The sequence below is a fragment of the Megalops cyprinoides genome, chromosome 24 (genome assembly GCF_013368585.1).
Source record: "Megalops cyprinoides isolate fMegCyp1 chromosome 24, fMegCyp1.pri, whole genome shotgun sequence".
NCBI classification, from domain to species: Eukaryota; Metazoa; Chordata; class Actinopteri; order Elopiformes; family Megalopidae; genus Megalops; species Megalops cyprinoides.
In genome coordinates this window covers 4393506-4410755 of record NC_050606.1, presented here as the reverse complement: position 1 = coordinate 4410755, position 17250 = coordinate 4393506, and the positions used below count along the sequence as shown (strand labels likewise).

The following is a 17250-nucleotide window of genomic DNA, read 5'->3' as shown; positions in this document are numbered from 1 at the left end:
TCTCAAATTGTATTGTATGCTGTAATTGAGAGGCAGTGAAGGTAACAGGCCTAATATAGGAGTATCAAGCAATATCAAATAAAATATGTTCCAAGTGATATTTTTCAACCACACGCAAAGACACAGAACCTTGTTACAGTGGTCTGCAGGTTGAACTCACTTACGACAACGCTGACTGCAGCCCACTGCTCTGAAATGCTCCAACCTTCCGCTGCTCCGGTTGCAAACTTAATCGCTGCTATTTTGTAGCTTGTGTCACATAAAACCAATAACAGTCAACATTCAAGTTAGCAGTCGGTTTACTGTAACTTGTAGTTGATTGTTATATTTGCATCAGCTGGAGCACCTCTGTGTTTCAGAAATGAGCTCAGAGCATCTTTTTCAAATTTAACCTTGGGTTTAGGGTTAGAGCATCCATGCGTTTTAGACCAGAACTTAAAATAATAGCTATAAAATCTCAGTATATGAGACCAAACTCTTCTATCACTTGCGCTAGGAGAATCTCTGTTTTTTAAAATATTTGAACTCAGATTATCTCTCACTGTTAAATGAGTTTGTGCAATCTTTGGTCTCTCAAAGGAACTGAGGTCTGAGGCCCTTCCCAGGTGCAGTTAAAAGGAATCCATCATGGCTGCTGGGAGAAATGAAGTGAGGCTGAGTGTATTTTTGGTCCCTTACATGCAGTGGTTACCCACATCACAGAAATAAGGTCTGTCCTGGACTCTGTTCCACATTTCAGCCCCATCTGTCTTCTTCTCCTCAGTGAAACCCTGACAGCCCCTCCCCCATGGCCTGTCACACCGTTCCAGGGAGATTTGAAGTCTCCACAATCCTTCAGGAAGCAACAAGAGGTCATACCGTGCAACAGCTAGACTGGACAGTTTTGGGGGCACTGCTGCTGTACCCTTAGGCAAGGTACCCAACTAAGCATTGCTTCAGTAAATATCCAGCTGTATAATTGGATAACAAGTAAAAAATTTCACCTGTATAAGTCACTCTGGATAAGAGCATCTGCTGAATGACAGCATTGTAATGTAAATGTGATGTGTTGTTGGGTTAGTTACAGCAAAGTAACAGTAAAGCCAAGCTAAAGGCAAACTTCACTTTATAAATGAAACTTCACCTTCGTGAAGTTTCATTTATAATCTTCTTTTTCCAAAACCTGTGATTATACTTGAAAGGGTTATTTCAGCAGAGGAGATCACAGGTATGCACAGTCATTCAAATCATTTGTCCTGTAAGCGTCATCGCTACGTTACGCTGGACAGATAAGGAATCTGTGCCCGTTTTTGTAACTTTAAAAATTAGAAATGGAAAAAAAAGTGAATAAATGAGAAGTAAGTCACCATTATTTGTGAGTGTATAGTGCATGTTAATTCTTTGCAGAAGCCAATAGATTCTGAGCAGATAATGTTTGGTTTCTTTTGTGCTGCCTAAAATTGTGAAGGGAAAAGCTCTGTGAAGAGGATAACACCTCTTTCTGTAACTAATTCCGATGAACAGAGGACTTCTGAGTTTAAGATTGCTTCAAACATATAGCTCAAACATCGGACATTTAAAAAAAAATAATCCGTTTTGCTATGTCCTTCTGTCATTTTTCCCACACCTAGGATAACCATTTAACAGGGTAATTGTATAGAGGGTTGTTGGTTGAGAAGCTGATCCTGGATCGGGTTGAAAAGAGGACATGGAGGATTAAACCAAGTGGACCATTAAGAGGTTTGTTATCTATATAAAGCTATTCAAATAACAGACGATCTTGCTCTAAAATATATATTTTAGATAATAAAATTTATTTAATCGTAAAAGAACAATTATGTCAAAGTACACTTTAAATTTTAACATATGGCTTTTGTGTTTATATTACCCCAGTATCGGTAGCAATGGTTTGCTCTAAGCTGTATCCGGAAGTTTCTGGCGTTGGTGAAGGGAGAAGGCAGGGAGGTGTTCAGTTGGAAGGTGTTGTCTGTTTGGGTGTCGGGTACGTGTCGCATCAATTTGAACACCTAACCGGTTTCAACCTGGGCCTCTGTGAAGTCTAACCGTGTTAAGGCCGTTGATTTTGTTTTTTTCGGGGAAAGGCTTTTGTCTCTTTTTTGCGCGTTTGTTGATGAGAGAGGCGGCGGCGGCAGGCGAGGCCTAGCGGGTAAACCTGGAGAAAAGACAGCCGGCTAACATTAGCTATCTAGCCGGCTAGCATTAGGTATTTAGCCGACTAACGTTAGCTGTCTAGCTATCCAGCGCAAGCTGTTGTGACACACCCTCGTTTTCCCTACCTGGGTCAGCGGTTGTCAGATTATGTAGTCTGCCGCTAGCCACTTTTTAACCAGCCATCTTGCTAGCCACATAGCCGTTTGGATGCAGATAGCTGCAAACTGCAACGCATTGTAGCTTAGCCATGTCTGTTCCACTTTGGCGAAGACCAGCCGGGCTCATCACTCGGATTAATTGCTCAGCTGCTACATTGTATTGCTTTTTGGCAAAGCTTGCCGTAATCGAGTGGACTGGTTCAGTCCATTTCATTGATTGTGTACGTAATTGGTGGGTTTCAGAACTTCTCCAGGTTGAATGACTGTTTGATCGAGGGAATGACTGTTTCAAACATGTTTATGCAATGAGTAGGATGACTAGAAACGCTATTTTTAGTCTACTGTCTGATATGAAGGCAAGCTGGCGGGCGAACCGCTGGCTAATATTAGCTATGTTGAGCTACACTGAATCACCGGATAACGGTTTATAAGAATAAATTAATTCATTGGGTTTTAACGGTATGTCGAACTACCTGTCGTAAGAGTGTGCTTGTATTTCTGTTCTCGTATCAAAGGTATCGATATGGGACATGCTAGCTAAAACAAAGAGAACCCTGTAACCGCAGGGAAAATTAAACGGGATTTATATATAAAATAGGTTATTTTATGCGTACGCAGTCGCTCAGTCATTCACGTCAGAGTGACATAGGTCGGTTAGGTAGCTACGCTTGTTTTTACTAGTGAGTGAGTTGTTATTGCCAGATTGCTGTCATGTCCGTGTGTACAGGTGATCGGCCGGCTCACCTGGTATGTTCATCGCGTCAGGTTTCTCCCGACCTGCGTCTTGTGCTTAAGCGGACCCTCATAGTAGTGTTGATCTAGGAGTTGGGGCTTTGTGCGAGTGCTGAGGTTAGAATGAGCTAAAAGCAGCACAGACCTGCAGCAGACGCCAGCCCTCATTTGATTACAGAAAGGCTGGAATGGGAATATAGCCCTTAAATGCCATGCCACGCAGTTGAAATACAAAATACACACCACATTCTCAAGTGTAGTTACTAGTTACATTCACATTTCGTCGTTTGATAGATACTCTTACCCAGAGCAGCATACAAAGGAAAGGTTCAAAAGTGCATCAGATATAGTCACAGGAACGACAGTTCATACGGAACACAGAAGACCACATGTGAGCACGTGTCAGTCTGTTACACTGTACTGTAATACCTGGTGTCACGGTCACTGCTTCTCACATTGAAGTATGTGTAGTAATTCATTGTTTTGTGAGAAGCCGCAATGGTGCATTGCCTGTCTGACAGTGGGGTCAGGATCACATGCACAGCAGGAATTGGGATCATGCTGTGTTCATGCGTTTTGCGTGCCGTGTGCCTCTTCCCAGGTAACACACAAGAGCCAAAATGTCGAGTAAAAGGGCGAAGGGGAAGACCACCAAGAAGCGCCCCCAGAGGGCCACCTCCAACGTCTTCGCCATGTTCGACCAATCACAGATCCAGGAGTTCAAGGAGGCCTTCAACATGATCGACCAGAACCGCGACGGCTTCATCGACAAAGAGGATCTGCACGACATGCTGGCCTCGCTGGGTGAGTTGGGGGGGGGCAGGCAGGGGTGAGCCCCCAGGGGCAGGCTCTGGACCAGTCCATTAACATTTCTGCACATTATCCATTTATACAGCTGGATGTTCACTGAATCAATTCATGTTAAGAGGCTTGTTTCAATGTGGAGCAGCAGTGCTTCACTAGGAATTTAAATCGCCAGCCCTATTGGTCCAGGCCTACTGTGTACTCCACCCAATGTTTACTGTGTATATATAGAGAGGATGTCATGTGGTCCCAGGTCACACTCCAGCCAGCAGAGGACAGTGCTGGAGTTAGGTTTAGGAATGCAGATGGTTGGGATGATCAGTTGGGGTGTGTCTGAGGCGCTGAGAGTGGAAATGTACCCTCAGGCACTCTAGGGGGTGATACACTTAACATTAACTTAACACCTAACATTACCATTTCCTTAGAAGAGGCATCCTTAAATGTTTAGACATTAAGGAAAAATGGATAACATGGTATTGTCCATTTAGCATAGCATGTTGTATTTCTAAAGTGATGCCCTGGTCTGTTTTTTATAGCTTTGATTTGATGGTGGTTTTGAACTGAAACAGAATAAGTGCTGAGCACTGATTTGAGTTCATTTAATGCCAAGACTGTAATGGAGTCAATCTGTCACTCAGTTCTTTGCAGATGCCTGTATTGGCATCTTAAGGTGTGGTCTGAACTATGGGATTGTGACTGAATGAAGTTCAAATTAACAAAGAGTGGTTTGCCCGCAAATTAAACTTAACAGTGTGGTTTGGCCATGGACCAGTCTGAGTGAGTGGTGTGGTTTGACCGTGGTTTGACCATGGTTTGCAGGCAAGAACCCCACAGATGAATACCTGGAGGCGATGATGAATGAGGCACCCGGGCCGATCAACTTCACCATGTTCCTCACCATGTTCGGAGAGAAGCTCAACGGCACAGACCCTGAGGACGTGATCAGGAACGCGTTCGCCTGCTTTGACGAAGAAGGGACAGGTAACGGCAACATAATCCCTATTTACACCCCCGAAGGACGGGGCTTTGGAGCCGTGAACACTACGGCAATCCCTCTGATGTCACATCCTCTTCAGGATTCAGTCAGAAGCACAGCTTTGCACAGGGCAGTGTGAAAGGTGCAACAGCAGAAGGTGGAGCAAAGTCCCTGGTCTTAAAGTCACTTATTACAGGATTAATCCATATCATCTGAGCCAGCTTCAAGGTGTCTTTTTACTCAAGTAAAGTAACCAAGATGGCTGTATAGAGGCCATTAACTCATTAACTCCTGCTTCCTCATAAATTTCATGGAGCTTGATTAAATAGTGGTAGCATATTTTGGGTTATCTCAGAAAGGATTCAGATACAGGCGAATTACATCATATATGGTGTGACATGTAGTGTCACAATATAAGGGTGAATGAGAGATTTTATTGGATTATCGCTGCCTTTCAGACGGTGCCTTTTGATATGCGGGCAGCCTGATGTGTCTGTTCTGTCCTTTTCTCCAGGGATGATCCAGGAGGACTACCTGCGTGAGCTCCTGACCACCATGGGCGACCGCTTCACAGATGAAGAGGTGGACGAGCTCTTCAGAGAGGCCCCCATCGACAAAAAGGGAAACTTCAACTACGTGGAGTTCACCCGCATCCTAAAACACGGCGCCAAGGACAAGGACGATTAGGAACGCCAAACGTCACCTCTTCACATTTAGATGTCACGCTTCTCCCGATTTTTACCTTCTAGAACATCGTGCATGTCTCACATTTAAAAGAACATCATGCAGAAGTTAAGGTAAAAAAAGAAAATAGCAGCCATATTGCTGAACCTTCCTGTTGGGTGTGGAAGTTTTGCTCATCTATGATAAAAACCATTAAAGGATGACAGGTGATTACAGTAGCAGCTGAAAGGTGTAATACTGTGGTGTAAAATAAACCCGTGCAGAATGTGAAAGTGGGGAAATCAGAGCCGAAATGACTGTCAATCCCATGACCCTGGTTTAGCTGGACTTTTACATTTTGTAACTGAAACTTTTGAAATAAAGTTCTATCAACCTAAAACAATTCAGATCGGGAACTTTGTGAAAGGCCATTAGAAGTATGTGGCAGCGTTAACAGTCTGACCGTGCAAGTTAGGGTGGGCATTTCAGGGGAAAAAAAACATGAGTGAGTTAAGGTTTTTGATAAGTAAGCCAGTCCTGTCCATGGTTTAAACTGCCAACTCCGGTGTGTAAGGTCAATGAAACATAGGCAGCAGTAGTTCAGTTCAGATATTCTAGGATCGGACAGTAACCACATCAGACTATTGGTCCGTGTTCAGTCTCAGAAGTACATTGCTTAGGTTCCTATGTTGTCTGTTCATGTGAAACCTGTTAGTCACCTGTCTGTTATGGAACCCAGCATCAGTACTACGGAGTCCAGCAGCACCTCATTCCACAGTGACGCCAGTCCATTTCAACAGCACTTTATTTTGAATTTACTCAGGGACATAGGATCACGCAAACAGGTGGAAGGATTACACATTACCCCTCAGAGTCAGTACAGCAATGGACCCGAAGCTGTTTCCTGAAATGGTGATTTACCTTCAAATGATCGCTTTTTGAGGTATAGCTGAGACTTCAAAAAGTGTTAAAAAAAAAAAAAGAGTCCCAGGGAAAGTGGTGCTGGACACACCAAGCCAATGGCCCTTATAGGGCTAATGTATAAATGTATTGTGAGGTCATATAAACACTCTCAGGGCGCTACCTCAGAACACCGTTTTACTTTATCTCGCAGTCCAATGGAAAATGAGCACAATCTACTGGGCGTATTTCTCAGAGGGATTCTACTGCATCAATACAACCACAAACACACAAGAGCCTGGGCATTTCTACGTATAGTCGCACAACCTGGCGATAACCTCAACACAAAACAAAAAGACAACACAACTTCTTTACAGTCCAAGAATACCATGGTGGTGGCGGTGTTTTTTAATATATATATAATCTCCATAAAAATATCTTAAGGGTTTACTGCAGTCAGATAAATAAACTGCTCGAACCCGGAGCACCCTGCCGCAGCCAAGTCTGCTCACGGAGCAGTGGACTGGGGACCGCGAAGGGGAGAGAGGTCTTCCTCTTCATACTCTTCCTCACTCGGCCAAGGCTAAGTTCTTCGACTGTATCTTGGCCAGGTGGTCTGATATTCCTGCCTCGATCCTGTCGCACTGAGCGAGAAACTCCTGTAGAAACAGACGTTCAGACAGGGTGAAGACCATGTCACTTCCTGCAGGGCACCGTCTTTTCCCTTATCTTTCCAACCTACACTGTCTAATAGCATTGTTGTGTGCACGAGTTACACCTTCTGGCCTGTTTCATTTGAGTGCGAGTAAGCGCGCGTGTGCTTGCTTTAAGCTCTAAATGAGTACGTTTCTAATGTCGGAGACACACCCTCACCTGAACTGTTTTGACGAGTCCCTTTTTCTTTGTCCTGCAGTCACTGAAATTCTCTGGCAGGCTCTGAAACAGACATGTTCAGTCGGTTTTGAGTTCCCAAATTTCCCATAGATAATCTTGAAAATAAGCCTTTAGGGAATAAAAATGTATCCAGGACAGTCGTCGTATCCAGTCATTGCAAGATCAGATGACTTCACCCTCGAATGAGGACATTCTTTACATTACACACCCGAGACACGTAAACAGACAGGGACATGACTCGGGTCAGGACTGGGCACGTTACCATGGCGTCCATCTGTTCCAGGATCTTCATGAACTGTTCGGCAGCACCTTTCACCCTCTGATCCAGTTTATTCAGCGCCTCTGCCTGCAGGTCCTTCGCCAGGAAGCCCTGAATCGCAGCAAACACACCACAGAAACACACAGAAGTGCCAGTGAGAGCGAGGTTCAGAGTGCTGCCACAGGCAAAGCGCAGAGGAGCTCTCATGAACCACGTTCCGCTGCGGGAGAGATGGAGTCATCACTGCTGACCAAAGACTGTGCACAGACAGCGACTGGGGCAGCGGTGTAGCACAATGGTTAAGGACTCGTAACCGAAAGGCTGCCGGTTTGATTCCCCATGGGGGCACTGCTGCTGTACCCTTGGGCAGGGTACTTAACCCACAACTGCTGCAGTAAATATCCAACTATATAAATGGATAACATTGTGAAAAACCTGTAGTTGTTGTAAGTCGCTGGGGGATAACAGCGTCTGCTACATGCCAATGATGTAATGTAACAGAATTACAGCAGTTTGTAATATAGGTGACACTCTAGAAGAAACTGAAAATGAACATAATGTCTGCTGTAAAATGTGTCTTACAGAAACTTTCCACAGTACTGTCACAGAACTAGCAGCACCTGTGTGAAAGGGTGTCCCTAAAATACAGCTCTAATCTGGAATCACTGCTTTATTTAGGTTTATGGACAGAAATATGCCGCAGTGGGCTTAGAGGAAGGGGTGGTGCAGGTGTCAGCTTTTATAAAGGATATAAATGCAAACTGCTGGCAAAACAACTTCCGTAACTTTATATTTTGCATACTCATACAGCATTTCCATGCTTCTTTATGGGTGAGGGAAACTGTTATGGTTGCACAGGTACAACACCTATAAGGGCACAGTTCCATGCAACCCTCTCTTCTGTCTCAGTCCTACTCCAGACACTACTGAAAGGATGAGTTCTGTTGAGGTTATGGGGCAAAACCCAAGGTCCAGCTCTATGGAGCCTACGGAATCATACTCATATGGCCTTAAGCCCTTAAGAAGGACTGTCGTGTCTCCTGGGACAGGTACAGAACATTGCATGTTGTCATCTGTGTCATAAAGGTACTCACGTTCCTCAAGCCCGTCAACTCCCCATCCACTCTCTCCAGCTTCTTAGCTGTCTGCTCCACTGACTTCTCAATATCTTTCAACTTCTTCAGCTCTACCTCTTCCTCTGGGCTGTTCTGTTGATGGAAACAGAGTAAAAATAATTTATCGCTGACTATTACATACTGGCAGTACAAATACCATTCACTCAGGTTACGAGATAACTTTTTGTGTGTAAAAGGGAGTTTGCACAGCTGACTTATGTTTTTAAAAGTGTGCAAGTAACATGGCAGATCTGACATTTAAGATGAGCCTCTCAACAACACAACACATAAAAGTCTATAGTCTAATGTTTCTCTTTCAAGCTCCCTACCAAACAAGCAATTTAATGCAGCAACCGTTTTATCAAAAACATTAAAATGCTGTCCTGACTTCAAGCGTGAGTCCATGGATTTAATAAACTAGGCAGGCCCAACACAAGCGGCCTTGCTAAAATGGTTTTTAAGATCCGTTAAGGTGATTTCCTCTTACCCGTTTCCCTATCATCATAAGTTTACAACCCTGTTTTATGCCAAAGCTGGTCAACGTTGCATCCATTTCCCGCAGAGACTTCCCTATCGGCAGGAAAAGGGGGAAACGGATAAACACAAACAAGCGTGAACACAAGCAAGAAAATAATCCGATCACATCATAAATCAGGTTTTCCCAGGGTTTCCACGACTCAGTCTGTGACCAACCGCGTTACAATCAACAATGCGGTTCCTGCTGTTAGCGCTTTCATGTGTTGATTCAAACATCTAGCAAACGCAGTTGCAACATACACAACTAATGCGAACCATGTCTTTGCTCATTTTTAACGCAAACGTTTATATTCGTGTTTCTCGATACCGTTGTCTAGTTTGTTACCGACCTTTGTAAATAAGTTTCTGGGAGGGTATTGGCACTCCGGTCGTTTCGGCGAGCGCCTCTGACAGGTCTTTTAAAAGCGGCTCTGCACCATCCTTCCCCGTTAGCGTGATGCTGTGTTTGGCAGAGCCTGTAAAAACATGGACGTCAAAACAGGTGTATTATCCAAATCAGCGCTCCAGTCTACTTGCAGTGTACTTCAAAATGGTAGGAGTCACTGCATGCTAACTAGCGCTATAATCAGCTGTTAGCTAACGTTAGTTGTCAAAAAGAATCCATTTTCCACGAGCGAACACACGACCAACTTGGTTTGCTTGCAAAACAGAGAGGAACTGTAACTACCCATAGGTATTAAAGGGTTTACTTTGTGTTAAAACACTATCAGCGTCATAACATTGCATTTCATAAAGTAGATCGCATGGAATATGAGTTAAAGTAAACAAACTATGGCCTTACCATATGCCACAGTCACCGTTACCGTGCTCTCGGCCATTTCTGCGGTACCGGAAGCGCAGCAGCACTCGCTTCCCGTACACACAGGAACTCGTCAACCCTCCTCTTTATCGTGGGATAATCATTTAGACTTTTATCTTCAAAATATTCTCCGTGAGTCAGTGTGAACACAGGAAAAGTTTTTATATAGAAATAAAGACAAATATTCAAAGTACAACAGAACATTTGATGTTTATGTGGAAAGCCAGGAAAACCGTCCTAAAATAAAATAACATACAATATTAATACAACAACTGGTGCTATGGTTGGCAGAGGTGTTTTACATTGAAATATCACATTGCTTAATTCATCTGCTAAGTACAAAAAAATAAATAAATAAATAAAATGTCTTTACCGGAGATTATTGTGTAAATACCTTTTGCCTGCTGGCTAGTTATCCTGAAATATTTGTTCCACATGAAGTCTTTATTTATTTTTATTATTACCATTCGTTTTTTTCCTGCAAGGCATTAAATGCAGGTAAAAGCCTTCTCCACATTACACCTGTCACTCAGGTGGTTTATCTTTTGTCTGTCAGCTTAAGGCAGGGACATCACCCATGGTGACAGAAATAACAGGAACTACAGCCTACATCTCCACAGCACAATAGATATATACCCATACCTGTCACCGGACAACAAAACACAGAATTGGTCAGAAATATTTCATGATCAACTGTGAGAACAACATGTTCTGAATCGTACATTGAAGAGGGATGAAAAGCTGATGACTCCAGTGGTAACCTGCTTTATGTGGTAAAATGTGCAGGTGGGGCTGCCAGACCGTGGACACAGTAAGAATCTTAAGTATTTGACTCAAATATTAGTTAAGCATTTTCCTTAATTATAGCAATTATTAATATTATATCTAAAAATGACAATGAGTACGATATTCTAATTGTCATAATGGTCCATTTTTGTGGACAAAGTTTAATTATTTTTTTCTTAAAGAAAGTGACACACCATTACAGTACACCATAAAAATGCAGCTCTATATGCCAGCCACTTTGTCTTATTTGGAATCAAGCTTGCAGTGCTTCTTTAAAACAGAGTTAAGGTGTTTGTATGAGCAGGATTCTCCTCTAATAGGAAGTTTGGTGTTCGGTTTTCAGACCTACATGTGCAAGTGGTGCGGGACAAGATACTGCAGGGCATGTGGAAGAGGGGACTTCGTAGGGATCATGAGATCACCTGACCGATGCAGGAAATGTTTTCAGGTGTGTGCCAATACAGAATACACAGATATACAGTACAGACAGATGGACAGCCAACAGCAGTCACCAAGAGAGCTTCACAAGGCAGAAAAAGAGATACATGGTTGAATACACTGTAGCAGTTTCCATCCCTGTGTACATGATGTGCTCCACATATTCCCTTCCAACCAGTTGTGGGCAACTGTCAGCCACATCCTGCTTTCCACACAGCCCATTAACCCAATTAAGCCCTGTTTACATTCTGAAATCACTTCTCCATACCAGGCAGATCCTAAACAGAAACTGTACTAAAACAGACAGGTTTTCCCTACGCTGAATGTAATCAAACCTCACCTGCAAATACTGCTTCTCTTCATTCATTTTTTCAGTTTCATATGCATCTTTCATCTACGATAGTCAGGGTACAAAGTCTAGACCTAAAATACCACATTTTTGAGATCTGAGAAACTATAATAACAATTTGATTTATGATGCATTTTCTTGAGCACAAATACACAGGGCAAAATGAGATTGGTTTTGTTGAGCCAATGTTTGCTAATGCTAGAAAATTACACTTATAAATGTGAGGGTTTTGCAAGGGTCTCTGGTAATATTGGCCCATGCAGCAGTTGAGGGAAATATTAGGTATTTTTAAAATTTTTCAGCACAACAAATTTCCACTTCCGTTTTTAACTTACAGTATAACTTATACACAGGCTTAATGTCGTACTGTCTTTGAATCCATCTCACTGAGGATACTTGACCCCAGAGGAGTTATTGTACTGTGAACTTCGACCTGATCCTAACAGTGCATCTTCTCATGATTGACAGGGAAAGTGTCAGGGTCAAAGGGTGGAGTTTGTACCCAGACCTCCCACTGGCCCCTCACAGAAGGCACAAAGAAAACAAAAACCCAAAGCATCTGGCAAAAAGAAAAAGAAGTCAAACAAGAAGAGAAGAAAATAAACATAAAAGCAACTATTCCACATTAGCATACACTATGTGACATGAAGTGTGTTCAATATGCTGCACATCAAAGCATAAAACCATAAATCCCTATCACAGCCATTGAAAAATGCATCACAAGCCCATGCAACAACAATATAAAACATCATAAATCTCTGCCACAACGATTTCAAATGCAGTTAATTTTATTTCACATGGGATACACAGTATTATCATACAGAGTAAAGGCAGACCATTTCCAAAGGTTTTTACAGAAAATTAAATAGCAGAAGGTTTCATGTACGTTGAATAACCATCCATACGATGTAATTATGAACACAGCAGTTTGCGTTTCAGCTCGGTTTGTAAAACATGGACAAGAGCAACAGGTTAAGACAGCATATGTTAGCATGGTAAAAAAAACAACGAAACAAACAGCAAACCAAAACAGCTTCAACACTTCATGCCTGTCACTTCAAATGGTTGTGCTTACAAGCCAAATTGCTGTCCTTAGAATATATAAATGTCATTTAAAATACAAAAGTGTTTAGTGTGTTGCTTTTGTTCCCCCCCCTTATGTGGCGGGAATCTGCGGCAGGCCAAATTCATCCACCAGGACACCATCCTGAAAGAACACAGATCAAAATATGAGTTTGGGGACACAGAGCTGTTTGTTGCAGATTTTATGGGTTTTCTGAAATATAACAGAATAAATTGACACTTGTGTCTTGCTTTTCTTTTCCTTTAGAAACAGGGACCTGTCTGCAGGTAAAATCCATACCACTATATGCTCAAATAAATACTGCTTTGCAATAGCATTTTGTGTATGTTTGAAAAGTTATTATATGCTTGTGGTGAAAATGTAGAGCATATGCTTGCCTGCAAATACAAAAGGTGTAATTCTGCTTTTTGGTTGCATCACTTAGTGTTCCAATAAACTCCCCATTCATTGATACAAAAAAATCAACATTGCCACCTACTGTTCATTTGGGGTACTGTTTAAAAAGCTTGCTGCTGTTAGCTGTTGTAAGTTCGCATATTGTGGTTAGTTTGTGCATATACAGGGTTTGCCGTCATTGCTATTATGCTACATATTTTCTATGCATATATACAGTTGATGGTGTGGTGGTCAGTACCTTTGGGTACTGAAGCTTTGGGTGTGGTTGGCACCTTGTTCACAGGTGATTTGGGTGTGGTCAGTATCTTGCTCAAAGGTGATATGGGTGTGGTCAGTACCTTGTTCAAAGGTGATTTGGGTGAGGTCATTACCTTGTTCAAAGGTGATATGGGTGGGGTCAGTACCTTGTTCAAAGGTGATATGGGTGTGGTCAGTACCTTGTTCGTTTTGCTGTCGCTGGGCACACCCTCTGGAATGGCAGGAGCAGAAGAGGCTTCATCCAGGTAAGAGCTGTCATCATCCAACAACAGCTCATCTCCCAGGGCGTCCAGCTCTGACAACACACACACAAAACAGAGCATCAGCATCAGAGCCGAAACCAGCACACAAACACACAAAATCATCAGATCCAGTGCATGCAGACACACACACATACACACACACACACACATTCAGGTACACACAGAAGCATACAAACAGCCACAGATATAATCAGAACAAAGACCAGCATCAGAGCCAAGATCAGTGCATGCACACACACATACACACATTCAGGTAGACACAAAACACAAAAGCATACATACAGCATCCACAGACACAATCAGAAAAAAGGCCAGCATTAGAGCCACACACACACAAAATCATCAGAGCCAAGACCAGTGCACACACACACACACACACACACACACACAAGCAGAAACATACATACAAACACATGATTTTGGGAGTTGGGGCATAGTCTATAGACAGAGTGGTCCAGGCTGAATCCCTGGGCAGGGGTGGGATTGGATTTACCCGCTTCCAGATCATCCTCGTCGATCTCTGGCGTCCCGTAGCTGCGGCTCAGGGCCTCCTGCACCTCGTTGGCATCTTCCATCATGTCCTCCAGCTGGTCCTGCAGGTCCTGAGAGATAGCATCAAATATCTAAGGTTTAAAAAGCTGCCTGGCTGTGTGCCTTTTACCTACTGTACACCTCAGGAAATCAGGCCCCCGCCATATGACAGGTGTACACACCTCGATCTGGTCGATCTTCACTTGCTTGTAGGCTTTTTTCATTTCCTTGGCACCTATTTTCATGGCTTCCACCTGAAAATTGCACACACACAAACTTGTTCACACCTTCATATACTTTGTCACAGTGCACAAGAAATGTTTTTCGGTGGTGTTTACTACACTGTACCCAGACTACACTACACTCCTTTGCCTCCAAACATCTGTTTAATATAATAACCTAACACATAAACATAATAAATAAACATGGACAAAAATCCTTACTGTTGTTTTGGTGTCTTTCAGCGTCTGAATGGTGTAGTTGGCCTGCTCCATATTAAAAGACTGCTGGGTTAGGTTATCTCTCTGGCCTTCATACCTGTGCATTGAAAACACATACACTGGCATTATGGAAGTGCAACTCCAAATACAGGGGCTAAACGATAATGGCTCCTTTTTGTCAACAGCGACAACACGTTTTAAAGAGGGATCTTGAACAGTGCCCCTATCCTCACTTATTTGTCTGCTACCTTCTATATCACTTTATGTACATAAAACGGAAGTATCTCTGTATGGTGGCATAAGAACAGATATTATTTTACTCGTATGTGCTGCAGAACAACAAAGCATCTTATATTTCACAGCTATGACTGCTTAACCTCACCAGATAAATAGAGGTCTGCAAGATTAGCAGAGGTTTTCTTCTAATCCTCACTTTCAAAATTTGAAGCAACAATTTCTCTCATCCAAATAACAGCAATAACAATTTCAGCAGCCTCCAGGACTTGAAGGGACGTCTGGGGTGTTAAAATGTGTCATTATCATGGAAAGAAACTCACATCCGCTTCTGTTTCAGCACCCTCATTGCCTTCTGCTTCACCATGTTCTGAAAAAAAATCATTATTAATACAGCCATGCACCATGATGCCACATTATTTTTCATAAAGCGATTACATGGAGTAAATATTAAAACGGGATTACCCAAGTGGATTAGGGCATTTTCTATAAATGTGTATTTGTCTTTAAATGGGATGTTTTAGGAATAAATAAAAATGATGAGTAAGACTTTATTTTCAGGAAAAGACAATACTTGTCACTTTATTGTCACCACCTCTGGCAGCACCGCCTACCTTTGCAGGGCCTTCTCTCATCTTTTTCATCTGATCCTTGTACTTCATGAGCTCGGCATCCAGTCTGGCGATCTTTTTATCGATGGATTCCGCCCTGGTGTCCACCTGCGCGGGGTAAAGAGACGGACAGTCAGCGGGTCTGACGGGATATTGCGAATAAAGTCAGCGAAACGTGCCCCGCGAAACTTTTCATAACTTTATACCTACTCTTAACTCAAAAGTTATTTCATTAACTATGAATTACGTCAATGATTTGTAATAATTGATATTAAAATTCAATACATCACAGACCTCTTACTTCATGATTGGACGAGAACAAATAATTACAGTAGAGGGCGGGTCCATTAAACACATACATTTTTGCTTTTACCTTATTTATTATGACGGCAGAGGAACGTAAACCAGTAAAACTGGTTCTCTTCAAGGAAACTGCTAGCCAACTAGCTAGACAGCAAGCCTACGTCAACCGTAATCTAAACATATCTACAGTTCTTACTCCATATTTTTAAACTTTAAAACTTAAGAGTTAGGTAGTTAACGGTAGCTAGGCTCACTTTCAACACTCCATGTCAGTTGTAGACAGCAAGACAGAACAGATCTGCCCTTTTATAACTAGCGTTCTACTTATATGAAACTCGATGCCTACAATCGTCGGAAACAAAGGCAGTTCACCGCTCCTTTCTTTCATTCCAACTAGCTAGGAGGCTAATACATGCACATGTCATTATGAATGCCGTATACAGACAGAAAATCTGGCTGGCAGACCAATACTTGCATTGATTGCGCCACCCACAACAACCCCGACTATCTGGCTGATGTCCCTCACTATCTACCCTGTGCCATCTAACTTACGCTCTTTCTTCGGTCAGGTATTCTACTATGTAAGAACAAGGCAACGACTCTAGCCATCTTAACTAATCATAAACTCATGACACTCAACCGAAAAGTGACACAGCAGGCGCTAGCCTTAGCTAGCCAGTGCATTGTTTTGTTTTGAGTAATATTTGATAGTGGAGTGTGGCAACTGACTACTTACATTGCTGATGCAGTCCGATAGGTTTGGTGGCGGTGCTTTTGGTTTACCGCGACCGAAAATACGATTCATTCTTACAACCCAAAAAAGACAAAAATAAAGAAATCCCCCGGGCTAAACAAAATTTATCACCAAAACACACAAAGACTCACGAAACCCTTCCCTGTGTCAACGCTAAGGAACACCCGGAAACAACCTCACCGTAACGTCATGAGCGATCCCATTGGTGGAACTAACAGTAATCACGTGGCATAGAGCGCCAATGAGCTGTTGAGCTGGAGATATTCAGACTCGGAGGTTTCGCCTGAGTCTGAATGGCCCGGAAAACGTGAGGCAGGTTTCGTAACGTAAGGATGAGCGGTGCACGCTGCCTCTTGCCACCAGAACTGTAACACTTCAACCAACCAGTTCCATTTTTATACATGTCATTTATTCATTCATTTATTTTTGATTGTTTTGTAGCTTTGTGCAGTTTGTTTTGCATGAGTGCGTCCACGTTATAGCAAACAGCAAGCTGCTCTTCCTTGTACAGAAAGGTTTAAATGACAATTTCCCCTCGTTTGCGAGATATAATCAAGGACAAACAGACAGACAGACAATGAACACAATACTTCTTAAGGCCAGGGTGCGAAAAGGACATTTTATTTTAAGCGCCAGTCGCTTTGACAAAGCTGTACGTTATAATTACATGCTCCCATCAGTAGATTGGATTAGTGCACGGTACCGGGGCGCAACTGAAATTTTAGCGTAGATAAAGTTTGCAAAGTAGCAGGAACTAGACTGAAACCACAACGCTCGATGTCCTGAGAATCCCGCAAATTATCTTTTACATTTAC

General features: G+C 42.6%; 3 protein-coding genes across 3 annotated transcripts; 1 reads left to right on the top strand and 2 right to left on the bottom strand.

Annotated features, from left to right (window-relative positions):
* Window positions 1–1914: 1914 nt before the first annotated feature.
* Window positions 1915–5873, top strand: myl12.2 (myosin, light chain 12, genome duplicate 2). Its single transcript, XM_036519012.1, has 4 exons — window positions 1915–1981; window positions 3643–3845; window positions 4665–4826; window positions 5336–5873. The coding sequence occupies exons 2-4, from the start codon at window positions 3662–3664 to the stop codon at window positions 5506–5508; spliced, it is 519 nt and encodes a 172-aa protein (XP_036374905.1). The 5' UTR covers window positions 1915–1981; window positions 3643–3661; the 3' UTR covers window positions 5509–5873.
* A 436-nt stretch (window positions 5874–6309) lies between these two features.
* bag1 (BCL2 associated athanogene 1) lies at window positions 6310–10039 on the bottom strand. The gene is made up of 7 exons (XM_036519372.1): window positions 9971–10039; window positions 9519–9644; window positions 9140–9222; window positions 8632–8745; window positions 7541–7648; window positions 7258–7320; window positions 6310–7043 (listed from the first exon to the last, which is right to left on the bottom strand). Exons 1-7 carry the CDS (start codon window positions 10005–10007, stop codon window positions 6954–6956), a joined length of 621 nt encoding a protein of 206 aa, XP_036375265.1. The 5' UTR covers window positions 10008–10039; the 3' UTR covers window positions 6310–6953.
* Window positions 10040–12709: 2670 nt separating this feature from the next.
* Window positions 12710–16621, bottom strand: LOC118771152 (charged multivesicular body protein 5-like). The gene is made up of 8 exons (XM_036519047.1): window positions 16418–16621; window positions 15382–15486; window positions 15091–15137; window positions 14537–14630; window positions 14276–14347; window positions 14056–14164; window positions 13479–13594; window positions 12710–12768 (listed from the first exon to the last, which is right to left on the bottom strand). Exons 1-8 carry the CDS (start codon window positions 16484–16486, stop codon window positions 12718–12720), a joined length of 663 nt encoding a protein of 220 aa, XP_036374940.1. The 5' UTR covers window positions 16487–16621; the 3' UTR covers window positions 12710–12717.
* Between the last annotated feature and the right edge of the window lie 629 nt (window positions 16622–17250).

What these genes read in the sequence shown, in the direction of transcription:
- myl12.2 (XM_036519012.1), top strand. Translation starts at nt 3,662, where the DNA reads ATGTCGAGTAAAAGGGCGAAGGGGAAGACCACCAAGAAGCGCCCCCAG. An exon ending in CGACATGCTGGCCTCGCTGG is followed by an intron (nt 3,846 to 4,664) that starts GTGAGTTGGGGG and finishes CATGGTTTGCAG; the next exon opens with GCAAGAACCCCACAGATGAA. An exon ending in CTTTGACGAAGAAGGGACAG is followed by an intron (nt 4,827 to 5,335) that starts GTAACGGCAACA and finishes CCTTTTCTCCAG; the next exon opens with GGATGATCCAGGAGGACTAC.
- bag1 (XM_036519372.1), bottom strand. Translation starts at nt 10,007, where the DNA reads ATGGCCGAGAGCACGGTAACGGTGACTGTGGCATATG. An exon ending in CCAGAAACTTATTTACAAAG is followed by an intron (nt 9,223 to 9,518) that starts GTCGGTAACAAA and finishes TCCTGCCGATAG; the next exon opens with GGAAGTCTCTGCGGGAAATG. An exon ending in GACTCGTCAAAACAGTTCAG is followed by an intron (nt 7,044 to 7,257) that starts GTGAGGGTGTGT and finishes CTGTTTCTACAG; the next exon opens with GAGTTTCTCGCTCAGTGCGA.
- LOC118771152 (XM_036519047.1), bottom strand. Translation starts at nt 16,486, where the DNA reads ATGAATCGTATTTTCGGTCGCGGTAAACCAAAAGCACCGCCACCAAAC. An exon ending in TGAAAGACACCAAAACAACA is followed by an intron (nt 14,348 to 14,536) that starts GTAAGGATTTTT and finishes TGCAATTTTCAG; the next exon opens with GTGGAAGCCATGAAAATAGG. An exon ending in CGAGGATGATCTGGAAGCGG is followed by an intron (nt 13,595 to 14,055) that starts GTAAATCCAATC and finishes GTGTGTTGTCAG; the next exon opens with AGCTGGACGCCCTGGGAGAT.